This window comes from Aquarana catesbeiana, linkage group LG13 (genome assembly GCF_042186555.1).
Source record: "Aquarana catesbeiana isolate 2022-GZ linkage group LG13, ASM4218655v1, whole genome shotgun sequence".
Lineage (NCBI taxonomy): Eukaryota > Metazoa > Chordata > Amphibia > Anura > Ranidae > Aquarana > Aquarana catesbeiana.
The window spans coordinates 208,724,433-208,745,853 of record NC_133336.1 but is presented as its reverse complement, the minus strand read 5'-3'; the positions used below and the strand labels follow the sequence as shown (position 1 = coordinate 208,745,853).

The window sequence follows — 21,421 nt, the reverse complement described above, 5'->3', positions numbered from 1 at the left end:
CAAAATTGCACCACGATTGGAGTGCTATTAAGAAGTATTGGCATCACACAAGCGTCCCGTGATTTGCCACAATTTCTAATTGCAGGCAGAATTGCGGTGATTCCGCCCCAGATTTGGATCACTGAAGTGTGGAGCCTTAATGTCCCCCAGTGCGCACTCCACAAAATAACCTGGTATAAGATAGAAGATGTATATCTATTATAACACTTTGGGGACCTTCTGTAAAACTGCAGTTAATGAATATAAACACATACCACAATTAGCGATTTGTATAGTTATAGTGCAAAAGTGAAACATCATGTGCAATCCAAAATTCTTCAAAAATCAACAACCACCACTAAGGACATTGTGAACTCTTATAAAACATTTACACCTCATAGATATAAGAGATCTAGCTGCACTTATGGGTGAGCCCCTCATAAAAGACTCCTGGACTGAAGAGTCCCGGTCTGGGAGCAGAGAGATTGAAGTGTCACCCGAGGAAGAAATACTCTATGAAATACTCTAGGATTAGATCCAGATACTTCAAGTGATGGGTCATACTGCTGACTCCATGGGGGGCACACCACTTTTTAACAAACTCTTTCTCAAATGGTTACAAGGATGGAAGATTGCTTGGGAGGCACAATGAGCTTGTCAGGATTTTCCATAAAGGAAGACTGCAACCAGAAGATGCACTGGAAAGGCCTTGGTGGTCTTAGGAGCCCCTAAGGAGCCTAGACTGGGGAGAGCATTGGTGGAGGGGACTGGCTGTTCTCCAAGGTTTAAAGTGGTGCTCACCACATCAATAAGGCTACTTTCACACTGAGGCGCTTTACAGGTGCTATAGCAAAGCGCCTCTCCTCTCACTCCAGTGAGAAAGCCTGAGGGCTCTCACACTGGAACGGTGCGCTGGCAGGACGCTCCAAAAAGTCCTGCAAGCAGCATCTTTGAGGTGCTGTAGGAGCGGTGTATACACTGCTCCTAAAGCGCACCTACCCGCTTTTAACCCTTTTTGGGCCATTAGTGGGGGTTAAAAGTGCCCCGCTAGTGGCCGAAAAGTGCAGTAAAAACTACGGCAAAGTGCCGCTAAAAATAGCGGTGCTTTACCGCCGACGCCCGCCCCAGTGTGAAAGTGCCCTCAGAGTGTTTATGTTGGGAGTAATGGCAGAAGACTGATTCCTCAGGTACAGGTTCATCTCTCATGGGCTTTAGAGACTCGGCATCCAATAGAGTCTAGATAGATGAAAGATGAAAGGCTGCTAATGCTGTGTGCAGATCAGATAGAGATTCTGCAGGGGAAGGTGGGGGAGGAGCTTATGGCCTTTGCTGTCAGAAATCCTCAGTGCTGCATGACTGCATTGAAATCCTTCCTAGATACATCCGAGGAGGAGGACACACGATGGAGATACAAGACATCCAAGTCTTCTTCTTGGGATTAGATATACTTTACATGACAAAAAGAGGAATATAAAAGGGTACAATGGGAAGCTCATGTATAGGGATGAGCTTCGAGTTCGAGTCGAACTCATGTTCGACTCGAACATTGGCTGTTCGCAAGTTCACCGAACAGCGAACAATTTGGGGTGTTCGCGGCAAATTCGAATGCCGCGGAACACCCTTTAAAAGTCTATGGGAGAAATCAAAAGTGCTAATTTTAAAGGCTAATATGCAAGTTATTGTCATAAAAAGTGTTTGGGGACCTGGGTCCTGCCCCAGGGGACATGGATCAATGCAAAAAAAAGTTTTAAAAACGGCCGTTTTTTCAGGAGCAGTGATTTTAATAATGCTTAAAGTCAATCAATAAAAGTGTAATATCCCTTTAAATTTCGTACCTGGGGGGTGTCTATAGTGTGCCTGTAAAGGGGCGCATGTTTCCTGTGTTTAGAACAGTCTGACAGCAAAATGACATTTTGAAGGAAAAAACTCATTTAAAACTACCCGCGGCTATTGCATTGCCGACAATACACATAGAAGTTCATTGATAAAAACGGCATGGGAATTCCCCAAAGGGGAACCCCGAACCAAAATTAAAAAAAAAAAATGACGTGGGGGTTCCCCTAAATTCCATACCAGGCCCTTCAGGTCTGGTATGGATATTAAGGGGAACCCCGGCCAAAATTTAAAAAAAAAAATGACGTGGGGTTCCCCCTAAATTCCATACCAGACCCTTCAGGTCTGGTATGGATTTTAAGGGGAACCCCGCGCCAAAAAAAAAAAAAAAAAGGCGTGGGGTCCCCCCAAAAATCCATACCAGACCCTTATCCGAGCACGCAACCTGGCAGGCCGCAGGAAAAGAGGGGGGGACGAGAGTGCGGCCCCCCTCCCTCCTGAACCGTACCAGGCCACATGCCCTCAACATTGGGAGGGTGCTTTGGGGTAGCCCCCCAAAACACCTTGTCCCCATGTTGATGAGGACAAGGGCCTCATCCCCACAACCCTGGCCGGTGGTTGTGGGGGTCTGCGGGCGGGGGGCTTATCGGAATCTGGAAGCCCCCTTTAACAAGGTGACCCCCAGATCCCGGCCCCCCCCTGTGTGAAATGGTAAGGGGGTACATAAGTACCCCTACCATTTCACGAAAAAAGTGTCAAAAATGTTAAAAATGACAAGAGACAGTTTTTGACAATTCCTTTATTTAAATGCTTCTTCTTTCTTCTATCTTCCTTCATCTTCTGGTTCTTCTGGCTCTTCTGGCTCTTCTGGCTCTTCTGGCTCTTCTGGTTCTTCCTCCGGCGTTCTCGTCCAGCATCTCCTCCGCGGCGTCTTCTATCTTCTTCTCCTCGGGCCGCTCCGCACCCATGGCATGGGGGGGGAGGCTCCCGCTCTTCTCTTCTTCTCTTCTTCTCTTCTTCATTTTCTTCTCCGGGCCGCTCCGCAATCCATGCTGGCATGGAGGGAGGCTCCCGCTGTGTGACGGCACTCCTCGTCTGACAGTTCTTAAATAACGGGGGGGCGGGGCCACCCGGTGACCCCGCCCCCCTCTGACGCACGGTGACTTGACGGGACTTCCCTGTGACGTCACGGGGAATGCCACAGGGAAGTCCCGTCAAGTCACCGTGCGTCAGAGGGGGGCGGGGTCACCGGGTGGCCCCGCCCCCCCGTTATTTAAGAACTGTCAGACGAGGAGCGCCGTCACACAGCGGGAGCCTCCCTCCATGCCAGCATGGATTGCGGAGCGGCCCGGAGAAGAAAATGAAGAAGAGAAGAAGAGAAGAAAAGAAGAAAAGAAGAAGAGAAGAAGAGAAGAAGAGAAGAAGAGAAGAGCGGGAGCCTCCCCCCCATGCCATGGGTGCGGAGCGGCCCGAGGAGAAGAAGACAGAAGACGCCGCGGAGGAGATGCTGGACGAGAACGCCGGAGGAAGAACCAGAAGAACCAGAAGAGCCAGAAGAACCAGAAGATGAAGGAAGATAGAAGAAAGAAGAAGCATTTAAATAAAGGAATTGTCAAAAACTGTCTCTTGTCATTTTTAACATTTTTGACACTTTTTTCGTGAAATGGTAGGGGTAAGTACCCCCTTACCATTTCACACAGGGGGGGGGCCGGGATCTGGGGGTCACCTTGTTAAAGGGGGCTTCCAGATTCCGATAAGCCCCCCGCCCGCAGACCCCCACAACCACCGGCCAGGGTTGTGGGGATGAGGCCCTTGTCCTCATCAACATGGGGACAAGGTGTTTTGGGGGGCTACCCCAAAGCACCCTCCCAATGTTGAGGGCATGTGGCCTGGTACGGTTCAGGAGGGAGGGGGGGCCGCACTCTTGTCCCCCCTCTTTTCCTGCGGCCTGCCAGGTTGCGTGCTCGGATAAGGGTCTGGTATGGATTTTTGGGGGGACCCCACGCCGTTTTTTTTTTTTTTTTTTGGCGCGGGGTTCCCCTTAAAATCCATACCAGACCTGAAGGGTCTGGTATGGAATTTAGGGGGAACCCCACGTCATTTTTTTTTTTTAATTTTGGCCGGGGTTCCCCTTAATATCCATACCAGACCTGAAGGGCCTGGTATGGAATTTAGGAGGACTCCCACGTCATTTTTTTTTTAAATTTTGGTTCGGGGTTCCCCTTTGGGGAATTCCCATGCCGTTTTTATCAATGAACTTCTATGTGTATTGTCGGCAATGCAATAGCCGCGGGTAGTTTTAAATGAGTTTTTTCCTTCAAAATGTCATTTTGCTGTCAGACTGTTCTAAACACAGGAAACATGCGCCCCTTTACAGGCATACTATAGACACCCCCCAGGTACAAAATTTAAAGGGATATTACACTTTTATTGTTTGACTTTAAGCATTATTAAAATCACTGCTCCTGAAAAAACGTCCGTTTTTAAAACTTTTTTTTGCATTGATCCATGTCCCCTGGGGCAGGACCCAGGTCCCCAAACACTTTTTATGACAATAACTTGCATATAAGCCTTTAAAATTAGCACTTTTGATTATTCATGTTCGTGTCCCATAGACTTTAACGGTGTTCGCATGTTCGAACGAACTTTTTTCCTGTTCGCATGTTCTGGTGCGAACCGAACAGGGGGGTGTTCGGCTCATCCCTACTCATGTACTAAATAATTGTATTAATAGTGGATAATGGACTGAAGCCCCCTATCAAATATAACCCCCTATGAGAATAAAAGGTGACAGCATTGTCCCCCCCAGCCTTCCATACAACACCCATCCCCCATACCAGTACTAGTACTATGGTAAAGTAGAAGTGCAGTGTGAGGAAGTCCCCTCTAGTCTCCAGCATTGATTGCTGATAATCCTCCACAGAAGATGGAATTGTTGGTGATGGTTATGACATGTAAATGTGACTGATGATTAGATAATAAGAAGTACAACATGGACAGTGGATGGACTCTGAGATCTCCAAAGCTGGAATGTACAGAGCAGAGGACAGGAAACAGCTCAAGCTTGTAGAGAGAGTTCAGATCAGCAAAGTAATAGAATTCCTGCAGACAGAAGGTGAGAGAGACCAGTCACCGGGGAACACACATCCTTCACACATCTCCAGTCTCATGGGGAGGAGCCACTTATCTGTATTTATACATCACATCACCAATAATCTACAACAATCTTTATTGAATGGGAGAAAAAAGATGCCAAGAATGTCATATCACAGCTGACCAATCATTAGATGTGGGGGCTGCATTCGTTTTTTCCCTCTATTATCTCCTGGTGGTCTGGCCAGTAAGACATCTCCTGTATTAGTGAGACACAACTCTGGAAGAAGGAGAAAAGGAGGCACAGTAGTATTTTTAGTCGGCTGAATGGTTGTGATAAATGTATTAGCAGATTTAGATACACTAACAAATTGAAGCCAAATTCCAGCTCACATTTTATAGTCAGTTACAACAAACAGTTTTTGGGGGATAAAAGTTTTTCATGAATAAATAAAAGCCGATCATATTAATCACCACTGCCAGTGTTAAATGGTTTGTCTCCTCCATGTAAACTGATACATTCTGCTGGAGATTTTGTGCTTTTGAAAAGACCTGCTGGCTGGTTCACCAAATGAAAATAGAAGAAAGACAAAAAAAGGAAATCTTTTACAGCCGTCACATCTAAGAATTGATGAGCTGCAATATAAGAAATGTTGGCTTTTGGGTTTAATAAAACTTTAAACTTTTCTCATCAGAGTAGAGAAAAGACATCCGTCCTCCGAGGACACCAGCAAAAAACTGAGGCATGCTGGGAGTAGGAGGGATTATCCTGGCCCCGCCCACAATCTTTTCATTTGCCAGTGTCAGATTCTCCTGTAGGTGGCAGTATAACCCAAACTTATCTGAACTGCTGTGTCCCTCATTGGATGAGAAAGAAAGAGAAGTGTGACTGTGATTGGTGGGTTTGGGACATCACAGAACAAATGACCAATGAGGAGGAAGATTTCCTGTTCTATAATCTGATATCTCCCATCATCCTCCATTGTGCAGTGTCACTTCTTAGTTGGTAAAGTCCTACAAGAAGGTGACAGGATGGTGTAAGATCATCACACACAGTACAATCTGACCATACAATCTTTATACAATCAGCTTTATATCTTCCAGAACGATGTCATATGAGGACCGACCTAAACTATCATATCAGTCTCTATACAATCAGACAGATCCTTACTCTACATACTTGTTGGAAGATCAGACAGAGATTGTACAATCAGATTGTAATGTGTGTGGTGAGCTTAAGAGATATCCTGGAGGATGCTGGGAAATAGTGGAGAGAATTCTGCTGAGAACTGATGACTCTTTATATCCTCTCTTCTAGGATCAGAGACAACAACTTGTCAAAGAAATCAAGAAGAGAACTAGAAAATCTGAAAAAGCTCCGACCAGAAATGAGGATTTCTAGGATATGACCCCAGAGGAGGAGACTCGGCTACAGCTGTGAATGGAGGAGGGGACATTGCTGTGAATGGAGGAGGGGGAGGGGAAATTGCTGTGAATGGAGGAGGGGGGAGGGGACATTGCTGTTAATGGAGAGGGGAGGGGACATTGCTGTGAATGGAGGAGGGGGAGGGGACATTGCTGTGAATGGAGGAGGGGGAGGGGACATTGCTGTTAATGGAGAGGGGAGGGGACATTGCTGTGAATGGAGGAGGGGTAGGGGACATTGCTGTGAATGGAGGAGGGGGAGGGGACATTGCTGTGAATGGAGGGGGGGAGGGGACATTGCTGTGAATGGAGGAGGGGGAGGGGACATTGCTGTGAATGGAGGAGGGGGAGGGGACATTGCTGTGAATGGAGGAGGGGGAGGGGAGATTGTTGTGAATGGAGGAGGGGAGTGGATATTGCTCTGAATGGAGGAGGGGGAGGGGACATTGCTGTGAATGGAGGAGGGGGAGGGGACATTGCTGTGAATGGAGGAGGCGGAGGGGACATTGCTGTGAATGGAGGAGGGGGAAGGGACATTGCTGTGAATGGAGGAGGGGGAGGGGACATTGCTGTGAATGGAGGGGGGAGGGGACATGGCTGTGAATGGAGGAGGGGGAGGGGACATTGCTGTGAATGGAGGAGGGGGAGGGGACATTGCTGTGAATGGAGAGGGAGGGGACATTGCTGTGAATGGAGGAGGGGGAGGGGACATTGCTGTGAATGGAGGAGGGGGAGGAGACATTGCTGTGAATGGAGGGGGGGAGGGGACATTGCTGTGAATAGAGGAGGGGGGAGGGGACATTGCTCTGAATGGAGGAGGGGGAGGGGACATTGCTGTGAATGGAGGAGGGGACATTGCTGTGAATGGGGGAGGGGACATTGCTGTGAATGGAGGAGGGAGGGGACATTGCTGTGAATAGGGGAGGGGGCGGGGACATTGCTGTGAATAGAGGAGGGGACATTACTGTGAATGGAGCAGGGGGAGGGGACATTGCTGTGAATGGAGCAGGGGGAGGGGACATTGCTGTGAATGGAGGAGGGGGAGGGGAGATTGTTGTGAATGGAGGAGGGGAGTGGATATTGCTCTGAATGGAGGAGGGGGAGGGGACATTGCTGTGAATGGAGGAGGGGAGGGGACATTGCTGTGAATGGAGGAGGGGAGGGGACATTGCTGTGAATGGAGGAGGGGGAGGGGAGATTGTTGTGAATGGAGGAGGGGAGTGGATATTGCTCTGAATGGAGGAGGGGGAGGGGACATTGCTGTGAATGGAGGAGGGGACATTGCTGTGAATGGAGAAGGCGGAGGGAACATTGCTGTGAATGGAGGAGGGGGGGACATTGCTGTGAATGGAGGAGGGGACATTGCTGTGAATGGAGGGGGGAGGGGACATGGCTGTGAATGGAGGAGGGGGAGGGGACATTGCTGTGAATGGAGGAGGGGGAGGGGACATTGCTGTGAATGGAGGGGGGAGGGGACATTGCTGTGAATGGAGGAGGGGGAGGGGACATTGCTGTGAATGGAGGGGGGGAGTGGACATTGCTGTGAATGGAGGAGGGGAGGGGACATTGCTGTGAATGGGGGAGGGGGAAGGGACATTGCTGTGAATGGAGGAGAGGGAAGGGACATTGCTGTGAATGGAGGAGGGGGAGGGGACATTGCTGTGAATGGAGGACATGGAGGGGACATTGCTGTGAATGGAGGAGGGGGAAGGGACATTGCTGTGAATGGGGGAGGGGGAAGGGGACATTGCTGTGAATGGAGGAGGGGGAGTGGACATTGCTGTGAATGGGGGAGGGGACATTGCTGTGCATGGAGGGGGGAGGGGACATTGCTGTGAATGGAGGAGGGGGGAGGGGACATTGCTGTGAATAGAGGAGGGGGAGGGGACATTGCTGTGAATGGAGCAGGGGGAGGGGACATTGCTTTGAATGGAGGAGGGGGAGGGGACATTGCTGTGAATGGAGGAGGGGGAGGGGACATTGCTGTGAATGGAGGAGGGGGAGGGGAGATTGTTGTGAATGGAGGAGGGGAGTGGATATTGCTCTGAATGGAGGAGGGGGAGGGGACATTGCTGTGAATGGAGGAGGGGGAGGGGACATTGCTGTGAATGGAGGAGGGGGTAGGGGACATTGCTGTGAATGGAGGAGGGGGAGGGGACATTTCTGTGAATGGAGGGGGGGAGGGGACATGGCTGTGAATGGAGGAGGGGGAGGGGACATTGCTGTGAATGGAGGAGGGGGAGGGGACATTGCTGTGAATGGAGGGGGGAGGGGACATTGCTGTGAATGGGGGAGGGGACATTGCTGTGAATGGAGGAGGGGGAGGAGACATTGCTGTGAATGGAGGGGGGGAGGGGACATTGCTGTGAATGGAGGAGGGGGAGGGGACATTGCTGTGAATGGAGGGGGGGAGGGGACATGGCTGTGAATGGAGGAGGGGGAGGGGACATTGCTGTGAATGGAGGAGGGGGAGGGGACATTGCTGTGAATGGAGGGGGAGGGGACATTGCTGTGAATGGAGGAGGGGAGGGGACATGGCTGTGAATGGAGGAGGGGGAGGGGACATTGCTGTGAATGGAGGAGGGGGAGGGGACATTGCTGTGAATGGAGGGGGAAGGGACATTGCTGTGAATGGAGGAGGGGGAGGGGACATTGCTGTGAATGGAGGAGGGGGAGGAGACATTGCTGTGAATGGATGGGGGAGGGGACATTGCTGTGAATGGAGGAGGGGGGAGGGGACATTGCTGTGACTGGAGGCGGGGAGGGGACATTGCTGTGAATGGAGGAGGGGGAGGGGACATTGCTGTGAATGGAGGAGGGGGAGGAGACATTGCTGTGAATGGAGGGGGGGAGGGGACATTGCTGTGAATGGAGGAGGGGGGAGGGGACATTGCTCTGAATGGAGGAGGGGGAGGGGACATTTCTGTGAATGGAGGAGGGGGATGGGACATTGCTGTGAATGGAGGAGAGGGAGGGGACATTGCTGTCACTGCCGGCCTTTCCACACGGACTCCGTGTCACCCACATGGACTGATCCCTGCAGGAGAGATCAGAACTGGGTTTGTATGAAGCTGTGTGCTGGAGGAGGACAATACAGGAGGACTCATCAGACGATCGATCAGCCTGGGAGCCCCCAAATCAGGTGGGGAGGAGCCCTTGAAGAGTGCTGGGGGGACCCCAATGGGGGATGGGATGGAAGTTTCTGATACTATTACTGTATATCATCAGTCTATGTATTGATCATTACATACACAGCAGGGATTGGGATTTCATTCTCTATAATACTGAGTAGGGATGAGCTTCGAGTTCGAGTCGAACTCATGTTCGACTCGAACATTGGCTGTTCGCAAGTTCGCCGAACAGCGAACAATTTGGGGTGTTCGCGGCAAATTCGAATGCCGCGGAACACCCTTTAAAAGTCTATGGGAGAAATCAAAAGTGCTAATTTTAAAGGCTTATATGCAAGTTATTGTCATAAAAAGTGTTTGGGGACCTGGGTCCTGCCCCAGGGGACATGGATCAATGCAAAAAAAAGTTTTAAAAACAGCCGTTTTTTCAGGAGCAGTGATTTTAATAATGCTTAAAGTCAAACAATAAAAGTGTAATATCCCTTTAAATTTCGTACCTGGGGGGTGTCTATAGTGTGCCTGTAAAGGGGCGCATGTTTCCCGTGTTTAGAACAGCCTGACAGCAAAATGACATTTCGAAGGAAAAAAGCCATTTAAAACTACCCGCGGCTATTGCATTGCCGACAATACACATAGAAGTTCATTGATAAAACCGGCATGGGAATTCCCCACAGGGAAACCCCGAACCAAAATTTAAAAAAAAAAAAAAATGACGTGGGGGGTCCCCCTAAACTCCATACCAGGCCCTTCAGGTCTGGTATGGATATTAAGGGGAACCCCGGCCAAAATAAAAAAAAAAATGATGTGGGGTTCCCCCTAAATTCCATACCAGACCCTTCAGGTCTGGTATGGATTTTAAGGGGAACCCCGCGCCAAAAAAAAAAAAAAAAACGGCGTGATGTTCCCCCAAAAATCCATACCAGACCCTTATCCGAGCACGCAACCTGGCAGGCCGCAGGAAAAGAGGGGGGGACGAGAGTGTGGCCCCCCCCCTCCTGAACCATACCAGGCCACATGCCCTCAACATTGGGAGGGTGCTTTGGGGTAGCCCCCCAAAACACCTTGTCCCCATGTTGATGAGGACAAGGGCCTCATCCCCACAACCGTGGCCGGTGGTTGTGGGGGTCTGCGGGCGGGGGGCTTATCGGAATCTGGAAGCCCCCTTTAACAAGGGGACCCCCAGATCCCGGCCCCCCCCTGTGTGAAATGGTAAGGGGGTACTTACCCCTACCATTTCACTAAAAAAGTGTCAAAATAGTTAAAAATGACAAGAGACAGTTTTTGACAATTCCTTTATTTAAATGCTTCTTCTATCTTCCTTCATCTTCTTCTTCTTCTGGTTCTTCTGGCTCTTCTGGTTCTTCCTCCGGCGTTCTCGTCCAGCATCTCCTCCGCGGCGTCTTCTATCTTCTTCTCCTCGGGCCGCTCCGCACCCATGGCATGAGGGGAGGCTCCCACTCTTCTCTTCATCTTCTTCTTCATCCTCTTCTCTTCTTCATCTTCTTTATCTTCTTCATCTTCATCTTCTCTTCTTAATTTTCTTCTGCGGGCTGCTCCGCATCCATGCATGGAGGGAGGCTCCCGCTGTGTGACGGCGTCTCCTCGTCTGACGGTTCTTAAATAACGGGGGGCGGGGCCACCCGGTGACCCCCCCCCCTCTGACGCACAGTGACTTGACGGGACTTCCCTGTGACGTCACGGGGAATGCCACAGGGAAGTCCCATCATGTCCCGTGCGTCAGAGGGGGGCGGGGTCACCGGGTGGCCCCGCCCCCCGTTATTTAAGAACCGTCAGACGAGGAGACGCCGTCACACAGCGGGAGCCTCCCTCCATGCATGGATGCGGAGCGGCCCGCAGAAGAAAATTAAGAAGAGAAGATGAAGATGAAGAAGATGAAGAAGATGAAGAAGAGAAGAGGATGAAGAAGAAGATGAAGAGAAGAGCGGGAGCCTCCCCTCATGCCATGGGTGCGGAGCGGCCCGAGGAGAAGAAGATAGAAGACGCCGCGGAGGAGATGCTGGACGAGAACGCCGGAGGAAGAACCAGAAGAGCCAGAAGAACCAGAAGAAGAAGAAGATGAAGGAAGATAGAAGAAGCATTTAAATAAAGGAATTGTCAAAAACTGTCTCTTGTCATTTTTAACTATTTTGACACTTTTTTAGTGAAATGGTAGGGGTAAGTACCCCCTTACCATTTCACACGGGGGGGGGCCGGGATCTGGGGGTCCCCTTGTTAAAGGGGGCTTCCAGATTCCGATAAGCCCCCCGCCCGCAGACCCCCACAACCACCGGCCAGGGTTGTGGGGATGAGGCCCTTGTCCTCATCAACATGGGGACAAGGTGTTTTGGGGGGCTACCCCAAAGCACCCTCCCAATGTTGAGGGCATGTGGCCTGGTACGGTTCAGGAGGGGGGGGCCGCACTCTCATCCCCCCCTCTTTTCCTGCGGCCTGCCAGGTTGCGTGCTCGGATAAGGGTCTGGTATGGATTTTTGGGGGAACCCCACGCCGTTTTTTTTTTTTTTTTGGCGCGGGGTTCCCCTTAAAATCCATACCAGACCTGAAGGGTCTGGTATGAAATTTAGGGGGAACCCCACGTCATTTTTTTTTTTATTTTGGCCGGGGTTCCCCTTAATATCCATACCAGACCTGAAGGGCCTGGTATGGAGTTTAGGGGGACCCCCCCATGTCATTTTTTTTTTTTAATTTTGGTTCGGGGTTTCCCTGTGGGGAATTCCCATGCCGTTTTTATCAATGAACTTCTATGTGTATTGTCGGCAATGCAATAGCCGCGGGTAGTTTTAAATGGCTTTTTTTCCTTCGAAATGTCATTTTGCTGTCAGGCTGTTCTAAACACGGGAAACATGCGCCCCTTTACAGGCATACTATAGACACCCCCCAGGTATGAAATTTAAAGGGATATTACACTTTTATTGTTTGACTTTAAGCATTATTAAAATCACTGCTCCTGAAAAAACGGCCGTTTTTAAAGCTTTTTTTTGCATTGATCCATGTCCCCTGGGGCAGGACCCGGGTCCCCAAACACTTTTTATGACAATAACTTGCATATAAGCCTTTAAAATTAGCACTTTTGATTATTCATGTTCGTGTCCCATAGACTTTAACGGTGTTCGCGTGTTCGAGTGAACTTTTTTCCTGTTCGCATGTTCTGGTGCGAACCGAACAGGGGGGTGTTCGGCTCATCCCTAATACTGAGTGACATTCTATATATTAATGGAATATAAAATAGAGAAGCAGCTATTAGTGCAGTGATATTATTGAGGAACGTTTAATGGAGCGCAGACCATATACTGCAGATCAGATCAGAGGGACATTCAGGGGTTTTCATACAATTTAATGTGAATAAAGTTGTAATAAATAAAATGTCATTTGAACTTTTAGGCCCCTTTCACACGGGGGGATCCGCTCACTGTGCAGAGACTGACCTGTAAGAGTCCCGCTTTCCTCTATGGGGAGATCCGATGAAAACCGACCGCCTGTCCATTTCCATCCCATTCAACCCACTGGACGGATGGCGAACGTATCTCTATACGTCTGTTTCCAGCAGATCTTGTCGGATCGGATGCCAGGTGGGTGTCAGAGGACACAGATCCACTGATATCCATCTCACCATAGAAGTCAATGAGTGGCCCGAAAAATGGACAGGTGGATCCGATGGTTCTGATGGTGTGAAAAGGGCCTTACTCCCCTTACTAGTGGGCTAGAAGTAGAATAGGTTTTTTGTTAAGTGTAGGTAAATTGTCGGGTTTGGATGACAGCCAAGCCTGTGTTTTGGTTTATCTGGGTCAGGGGAGTGACTCAGGGAGGCTGGTATGACTCACAGGCAGCATCTCTAAGACCTTCCCCTATTTCTAGAAACTGATGGAATATTCTAGAAGAATGGGAGTGGAGGGGAGGAGGAGCTGTTTGGAGTATTCATGAGGGCCATGACCAATCCCCAACAGATGGGTTGTCAGGGGGAAGGCCCCCTTAAATACTCTGGGTCAGCCCAGCTGGGGCAGTGTGGAGTTCGGGTGGAAGATAGAGCTGTAGTGTTAGGCTGTCGGTGGCCCTGGAGGGGTGCCCCTCTAGTCTGGGTGGTGACCTTGGGCCTGAGCATAGCTGCGCAAGGAACCTTCTTTATGGTGCATGAGGTTGTCCTGTCCAGAGGCACGGGAGAAAGTAAAAGACAGCAGAACACTGCCAGGAAAATCTCCAGGAAAGAAGAAGCCAAATGGGCTGGTGAGTGTTGCAGCTGAGAGGCATCCCTGAGAGGAGTGGGTGAGGCATTTCCCTGTTCTGCCTAGCAACATGACAGGGATCTACTGCTCCTTGTCATCGGGACCAGTGATCTCTGTCATGTTGTAGTGAGACAATCCCCCCTACACTTTACCCCTTGATTGCCCCCTAGTGTTTAACCCCTTCCTTGCCAGTGCCATTTATACAGTAATCAGTGGCTATTTGTAGCACTGATCGCTGTATAAATGCCAACAGTCCCAAAATAGTGTCAAAAGTGTCTGATCTGTCCGCCACAATGTTGCAGTCCTGATAAAAATCGCAGATCGCCGCCATTACTATTAAAAAAAAGAATAATAAAAATGACATAAATCTATCCCCTATTTTGTAGACGCTATAACATTTGCGCAAACCAATCAATATACGCTTATTGCAATTTTTTTTACCAACAATATGTAGAAGAATACATATCGGTCTAAACTGTGGAAGAAATTTGTTTTTTTATATATTTTTGGGGATATTTATTATAGCAAAAAGTAAAAAATATTGCTTTATTTTCAAAATTGTCGCTTTTTTTTGTTTATAGCGCAAAAAATAAAAACTGCAGAGGTGATCAAATACCACCAAAAGAAATCTCTATTTGTGGGAAAAAAGGACATCAATTTTGTTTGGGTACAACGTCGCACGACTTCGCAATTCTCAGCTAAAGCGATGCAGTTTCAAATCACAAAACATGCTCTGGTCACGAAGGGGGTAAAGACTTCCGGGCTGAAGAGGTTAATGGATAAAAAAAAACAGTAAAGTTCGCCCAATTTTTTGGTATAATGTGAAAGATGATGTTGCGCCACGAGAATCGCGATCTTTATTCTAAGCAAAAAAATAGTGATTTTCATTTTAGCCCGAATGGTGCAGCTCTAATGGACTGTGATGGACTCACATGTTTGACTTCATATTGTTTGGTATTTTTGTCATTATTTAGCATTGATGATTTTTTTTTGCCCTTCAATACCGGACACTTTCCCCCCTTCCTGCCCAGGCCAATCTTCACCTTTCAGCGCTGTCACATTTTGAATGACAATTGTGCGGTCATACAACACTCTACACATATCACATTCTTATCATTTCTTTCACACAAATACAGTTTTTTCTATCTAATCACCACTGGGGGTTTTTTTTATTTTTTGATAAATGAAAAAAGATCGAACATTTTGAAAAAAAAAATACATTCGTCTTCATTTCTGTTATAAAATGTTGTTAATAAATAATCTTTCTTCATACATTTAGGCCAAATTGTATTCTGCTCCATTTCTTTGGTGAAAATAACCCAAATCAGTGTCTATTATTCAGTCTGTAGGAAAGTTATAGAGTCCACAAACTATGGGATATATATCTGAAAATCGATCGATCCTGATGTACTGACAGGCAATCTCATTTCTTGAGGCCCAAAAACACCAGGACAGGACAGATACCCCCCAAATGACCCCTTTTATTGGAAAATAGACATTCCAAGGTATTTAGTTAGAGGCATGGCAAGTTTTTTTTATTGTAATTTTGTCTTTTTTTGGGACATGAAGAAATGGAAAAAAAATCTGATTTATTTTCTTGACATGCGATCACCGGTGCAGAGCGGCATCATCATATACCTGACTGGTGACACCACGGAAATAAAAATACATTCATAGTTTTTTAATTCATTTTTTTTCTTTTTTGTACAATTATTTTTTCTTTAATACTCTGTGACCAGAAAAATCTAATGTTCCGATAGTAACATTGTGAACTCCGGGGAAGTGATCAGGATTTTTTTTTAGCACGTTATGATTGCTTATAACAGGGCATTCAATTGCTATAAGCAAACATTTTACTGAATGAAACGGATTCCTTCAGTTTGTTTTGATTATCTGTGATTGGCCAATCACATGGTGCTGATAGGCTGTGATTGGTCCTCTCTGTACCATGTGATCACACTGACCAATCACAGCTAGCAACACAATTGTACACAATGGATGGCATGAAAAGAAAGCCCCCTATTGTGTACAACTGTCATGTGACCAACAAGCCGGTACACTGATCAGTCATCAGATATGTCCCTGATTCAGGAGGAGGTCATGTGACGTCCACCCGGATTGACCAGAGGCTCCGCCCAGCCATTATTTTGTGATAGGTTGGGTGGGAACTGGTTAATAGGCCAATCATTGGTAGACCAGAAATGTGCAGATCAAATGTAAAAGGAAGTTTGGTGTCACATCGCAGTCTGACACACCCCCCTAAACACCCCAATTATGAGATCTTTAGGATCTACTATATGCTGGACCAATCAGAATCCGGTATCCTCATTATCAACACAAATCTTTTGGTTTTTCTAGTCTTAAGGCCCCACACACCATCGGATCTCCTGATGGGAATTTTGACGAAAAATCCGACCGTTTGTACGCTCCATCGGACAATTGTTGTTGGATTTTCCACCAACAAATGTTGGATAGCACGCTTTAAAAATTTCCAACAACAAATGTGCGTTGTGGGATTATCCGATCGTGTGTACACAAGTCCATCGGACAAAAGTCCAAAGTATAAACACGCATGCTCAGAAGCAATGCTCACCATAACACAACATTATCAGAAGCTGCAAAAAAAAAAGGGTGGCGCTAAAGAGCTGAAAAACCACATTGTTTCGTGTTTGTTGCCCGACAATTCTTTGCCGTTTGTATGTAAGACAAGTTCCCGGCCAACGCCCTTCGGAGAAAAGTCCTACGCTTTGCCCGCGGAAAATCCGATGGTGTGTCCCCGGCTTTAGGCTCCATTCACACCTGATTGCGGGAGGAATTGCGGATTTCAAATTGCTTCTTAATGGCGTCCCAATTGTGCCGTGATTGTCGCATGGGAACCGCGCCGCAATAAAAAACAAACCTGATCTTCTTCTGGAGGACGGCGTCACACGTTGTGATTTGCAGCACAATTTACAGCACGACAATCGCAGTAAAATGGGGGTACAATTGGGGTTCCATTAGAAGTAATGACATTGTAAACACGTCCCGCATTGTGCAGTGATTGGGAATTGCGGAGATTCTGCCCGCGGTCCGCTGTGATTGGAGCCTGAAAGTCATACTAAAGGTTTGATTTTTATTTATATAACAAACATGTCACTTCCCTCCACTGTGCAGTTTGTTTTGTACAGATTGGCCCCGAACCTCCTCTTCTGGGGTCCCCCGGTGGCTCTCTCGGCTCCTCCCCCATTAGATAACCCCCCTCTGGGAAGCGATCTCCTGAGGGGGTCACCTTGTGGGCACGCTCCCGAGTCCAGCATTCGGTGGTTATAGTCCCCAATGCAGGACTCCCCCCCCTCCCCCGTGCAGAGGAAGCGCACGTCCTCAATGTGGGACTTTCTAGGGCTCAGGTGAGGAAAACGGGGGGCCGGGGGGCGGTGACTGAAGTTTTTTCACCTTAATGCATAGGATGTAAAACAGGAGGATTTACAACGTCTTTAAGGTGAAGGTGAAAATCTGTATCAGTATCTCTGACAAGAACCATGACAGTGAACACCCCCCTTTTCTATACACCTCTGCTGACTATCCTATGGAAGAAGAAGGACCTCATAGTCCTGTGAGGAGAACCTTCTCCCCACTGTCCACCATTGTAGAGAAGTCTCCACCATTGAGGAGAAGTGTCCACCATTGAGGAGAAGTGTCCACCATTGAGGAGAAGTGTCCACCATTGAGGAGAAGTGTCCACCATTGAGGAGAAGTGTCCACCATTGTAGAGAAGACTCCACCATTGTAGAGAAGTCTCCACCATTGTAGAGAAGTGTCCACCATTGTAGAGAAGTGTCCACCATTGTAGAGAAGTGTCCACCATTGTAGAGAAGTGTCCACCATTGTAGAGAAGTCTCCACCATTGTAGAGAAGTCTCCACCATTGTAGAGAAGTCTCCACCATTGAAGAGAAGTGTCCACCATTGTAGAGAAGTGTCCACCATTGTAGAGAAGTCTCCACCATTGTAGAGAAGTCTCCACCATTGAAGAGAAGTCTCCACCATTGTAGAGAAGTCTCCACCATTGAAGAGAAGTGTCCACCATTGAGGAGAAGTGTCCACCATTGTAGAGAAGTGTCCACCATTGTAGAGAAGTCTCCACCATTGTAGAGAAGTCTCCACCATTGAAGAGAAGTGTCCACCATTGAGGAGAAGTCTCCACCATTGTAGAGAAGTCTCCACCATTGTAGAGAAGTGTCCACCATTGTAGAGAAGTCTCCAACACGCCTGACCAACACATCTATGGGGGACATTAAGGACCCTTTACATGACAATTACTTAGAATGCTGTTTACTCCACATGTGGCCTCATCTGTCTGATAAAGGGAACATCACTACAACAGATAGTAGAGGGTCAGGAATAGAGAAGGATTCTTACTAAGGGGTGGAAGTGGATGTGTTAGGAGATCGGGGTCATCAATGTGAAGGTTTGTCAGATGGAGACCAGAGGGAGACTTTCAGGAACATCAGAGAATGACAATGGGGGAGATTTACTAAAACTAGGCATGTGCATTTCGTTTCGTTCCGAATCGAAATTCGGACGAATTTTTCATTATTCGGAAATTCGGATGCATCCGAATTTCCGAATGACAAAAGTAAAGAATTTAAACGAATCCGAAAAAAAACGAACGAATTCGAATCGAATTCGAAAACATATTCGAATCGAATTCGAAAACATATTCGAATTCGAAAACATATTCGAAAACATATTCGAATCGAATTCGAAAACATAATCAAATTAAAAAAAAATAGAAAACGTTTTTCTAAAAAAAACAATAAGGTAGAATATAAAATAATAAAGCAATAGAATATGTATATATATATATATATATATATATATATATATATATATATATATATATATATATGTTTTTTTATGCTTTTCTTTTCTATTATTTTATATTCTATAATAGTATTTTCAATTCAAATTCAAATTCATTCTATACGAAATTCGAATTTCGAAACATGGCTTCTGAAGTTTGAATTTCGTATAGAATGAATTCGAATTTGAATAGAAAAGATTAGAACAGAAAATAATAGAAAAGTATAGACTAGAAAAACAATAGAACAGAATAGAAGAAAATATAATATATATATTATATTTTCTTCTATTCTGTTCTATTGTTTTTCTAGTCTATTCTTTTCTATTATTTTCTATTCTATTCTAATCTTTTACATTCAAATTTGATTTAGGTCTATATGAAATTCGAATTTTGGAAGATGTTATATATATATATATATATATATATATATATATATATATATATATATATATATATATATATATATATATATAATTTTCTATTCTGTTTCATTGTTTTTCTATGCTATTCTTTTCTATTCTATTCTAAACTTTTCTATTCGAATTTGAATTCATTCTATACGAAATTCGAATTTCGGAAGATGGCTTCTGAAAGTGGAATTTCGTATAGAATGAATTCGAATTTGAATAGAAAAGATTAGAATAGAAAATAATAGACTAGACAAACAATAGAACAGAACAGAATAAAATATAATATATATAATCTATTCTATTCTGTTCTATTGTTTTTCTAGTCTTTTCTCTTCTACTCTATTCTACTTCTACTCTATTCTAATCTTTTCTATTCAAATTCGAATTCATATTATAAGAAATTCAAATTTCGGAAGATGGTTTTATATATACATATACACATATATATATATATATATATATATATATATATATATATATATATATATATATATATATATATATATATATATATATATATATATATATATATATATATGTGTGTGTGTGTGTATATATGTATAATATATATATATGTATATATATATATTATACATATATATATATATATATATATATGTATATGTATAATATATATATATATATATATATATATATATATATATATATATATATATATATATATAACCATCTTCCGAAATTTGAATTTCTTATAAAATGAATTCGAATTTGAATAGAAAAGATTAGAACAGAGTAGAAGAGAAAAGACTAGAAAAACAATAGAACAGAATACAAAAAATTATATATATTATATTTTATTCTGTTCTATTGTTTGTCTAGACTATTATTTTCTATTCTAATCTTTTCTATTCAAATTCGAATTCATTCTATAGGAAATTCCACTTTCAGAAGCCATTTTCCGAAATTCGAATTTCGTATAGAATGAATTCAAATTCGAATAGAAAAGTTTAGCATAGAATAGAAAAGAATAGCATAGAAAAACAATGAAACAGAATAGAAAATTTTATATATATATATATATATATATATATATATATATATATATATATATATATAAAACATCTTCCAAAATTTGAATTTCATATAGACCGAAATCAAATTTGAATATAAAAGATTAGAATAGAATAGAAAATAATAGAAAAGAATAGACTAGAAAAACAATAGAACAGAATAGAAGAAAATATAATATATAATATATATATATATATTATATTTTCTTCTATTCTGTTCTATTGTTTTTCTAGTCTATTCTTTTCTATTATTTTCTGTTCTAATTCGAATTCATTCTATAAGAAATTCAAACTTCAGAAGCCATGTTCCGAAATTCGAATTTCGTATAGAATGAATTTGAATTGAAAAGACTATTATAGAATATAAAATAATAGAAAAGAAAAGCATAAAAAAACAATAGAAGAGAATAATACAAAAAAATTACCGTATTTATCGGCGTATAACACGCACTGGCGTATAACACGCACCCCAAGTTTAGGAGGGAATTTTAAGGAAAAAAAAACTTTTAGGAGGGAAGTTTAAGGGAAAAAAACTTACATTTAAATGCCCATTATTGCAGCCTTCTCAGTGCAGCCTTGCCCCAGTGCAGCCATGTCAGTGCAGCCTTGTCAGTGCAGCCTTCCCAGTGTCCATTGCAGCCTTATCCCAGTGCAGCCTTGCCCCAGTGCAGCCTTGCCCCAGTGCAGCCTTGCAGCTCGCAGTTTGAAAATCCTGTGATCCCCTGCGATCCTGAGCTTCAAAATCGCCGACCGCGATTTGAAAATGGTGCCGCCGGCACCAAAATACACAGAGCCGGTCCTCGGCTCTTCTCGGCGGCTCTCGTTCACTTTCGGCTCCACTCGTAGTCCCGCCCGGCTAGGTTCGGGCGGCACTCGAGTGAAGCCAAAAGTGGCCGAGAAGAGCCGAGGACCGGCTCTGTGTATTTCGGCGCCATTTTCAAATCGCGGTCGGCGATTTTGAAGATCTGTCAGCTCAGGATCGCAAGGGATCGGCGTATAACACGCACCAATGATTTTCCCCTGATAAATACGGTTTATATATTTATATATATTTTTTTTATTTTTATTTTTTTTCTATGCTGGTCCATTGTTTTTCTATTCTTTTCTATTCTTTTCTATTTTATTCTAATCTTTTCTATTTGAATGCGAAATCATTCTATACGAAATTTGAATTTCCGAAAATGGTTATACAGAAACAGAATGAAATAGAATGAAATCGAATTCTAATAGAAAAGACTAGAACAGAAAAACAATAGAACAGAAAAAAAAATATATATATATATATATATATATATATATATATATATATATATATACACACACACACACACACATCTTCCGAAATTGGAATTTGGTACAGAATGAATTCAAATAGAAAAGATTAGAATAGAACAGAAAATAATATAAAAGAATAGCAGAGAAAAACAATAGAACAGAATAGAA

The 21,421-nt window shown here is 44.8% G+C and overlaps 1 protein-coding gene across 1 annotated transcript in view; it reads left to right on the top strand.

Moving 5' to 3' along the window:
• LOC141117799 (NACHT, LRR and PYD domains-containing protein 3-like) overlaps positions 1-6,408 on the top strand; it is a 318,488-nt gene extending 312,080 nt beyond the window's left edge. The window contains exon 15 of the mRNA XM_073610830.1: positions 6,224-6,408. Coding sequence (XP_073466931.1) covers positions 6,224-6,314 — 91 coding nt within the window. The 3' untranslated portion in view covers positions 6,315-6,408. The remainder of the gene's footprint in view (positions 1-6,223) is intronic.
• Positions 6,409-21,421: the final 15,013 nt, after the last annotated feature.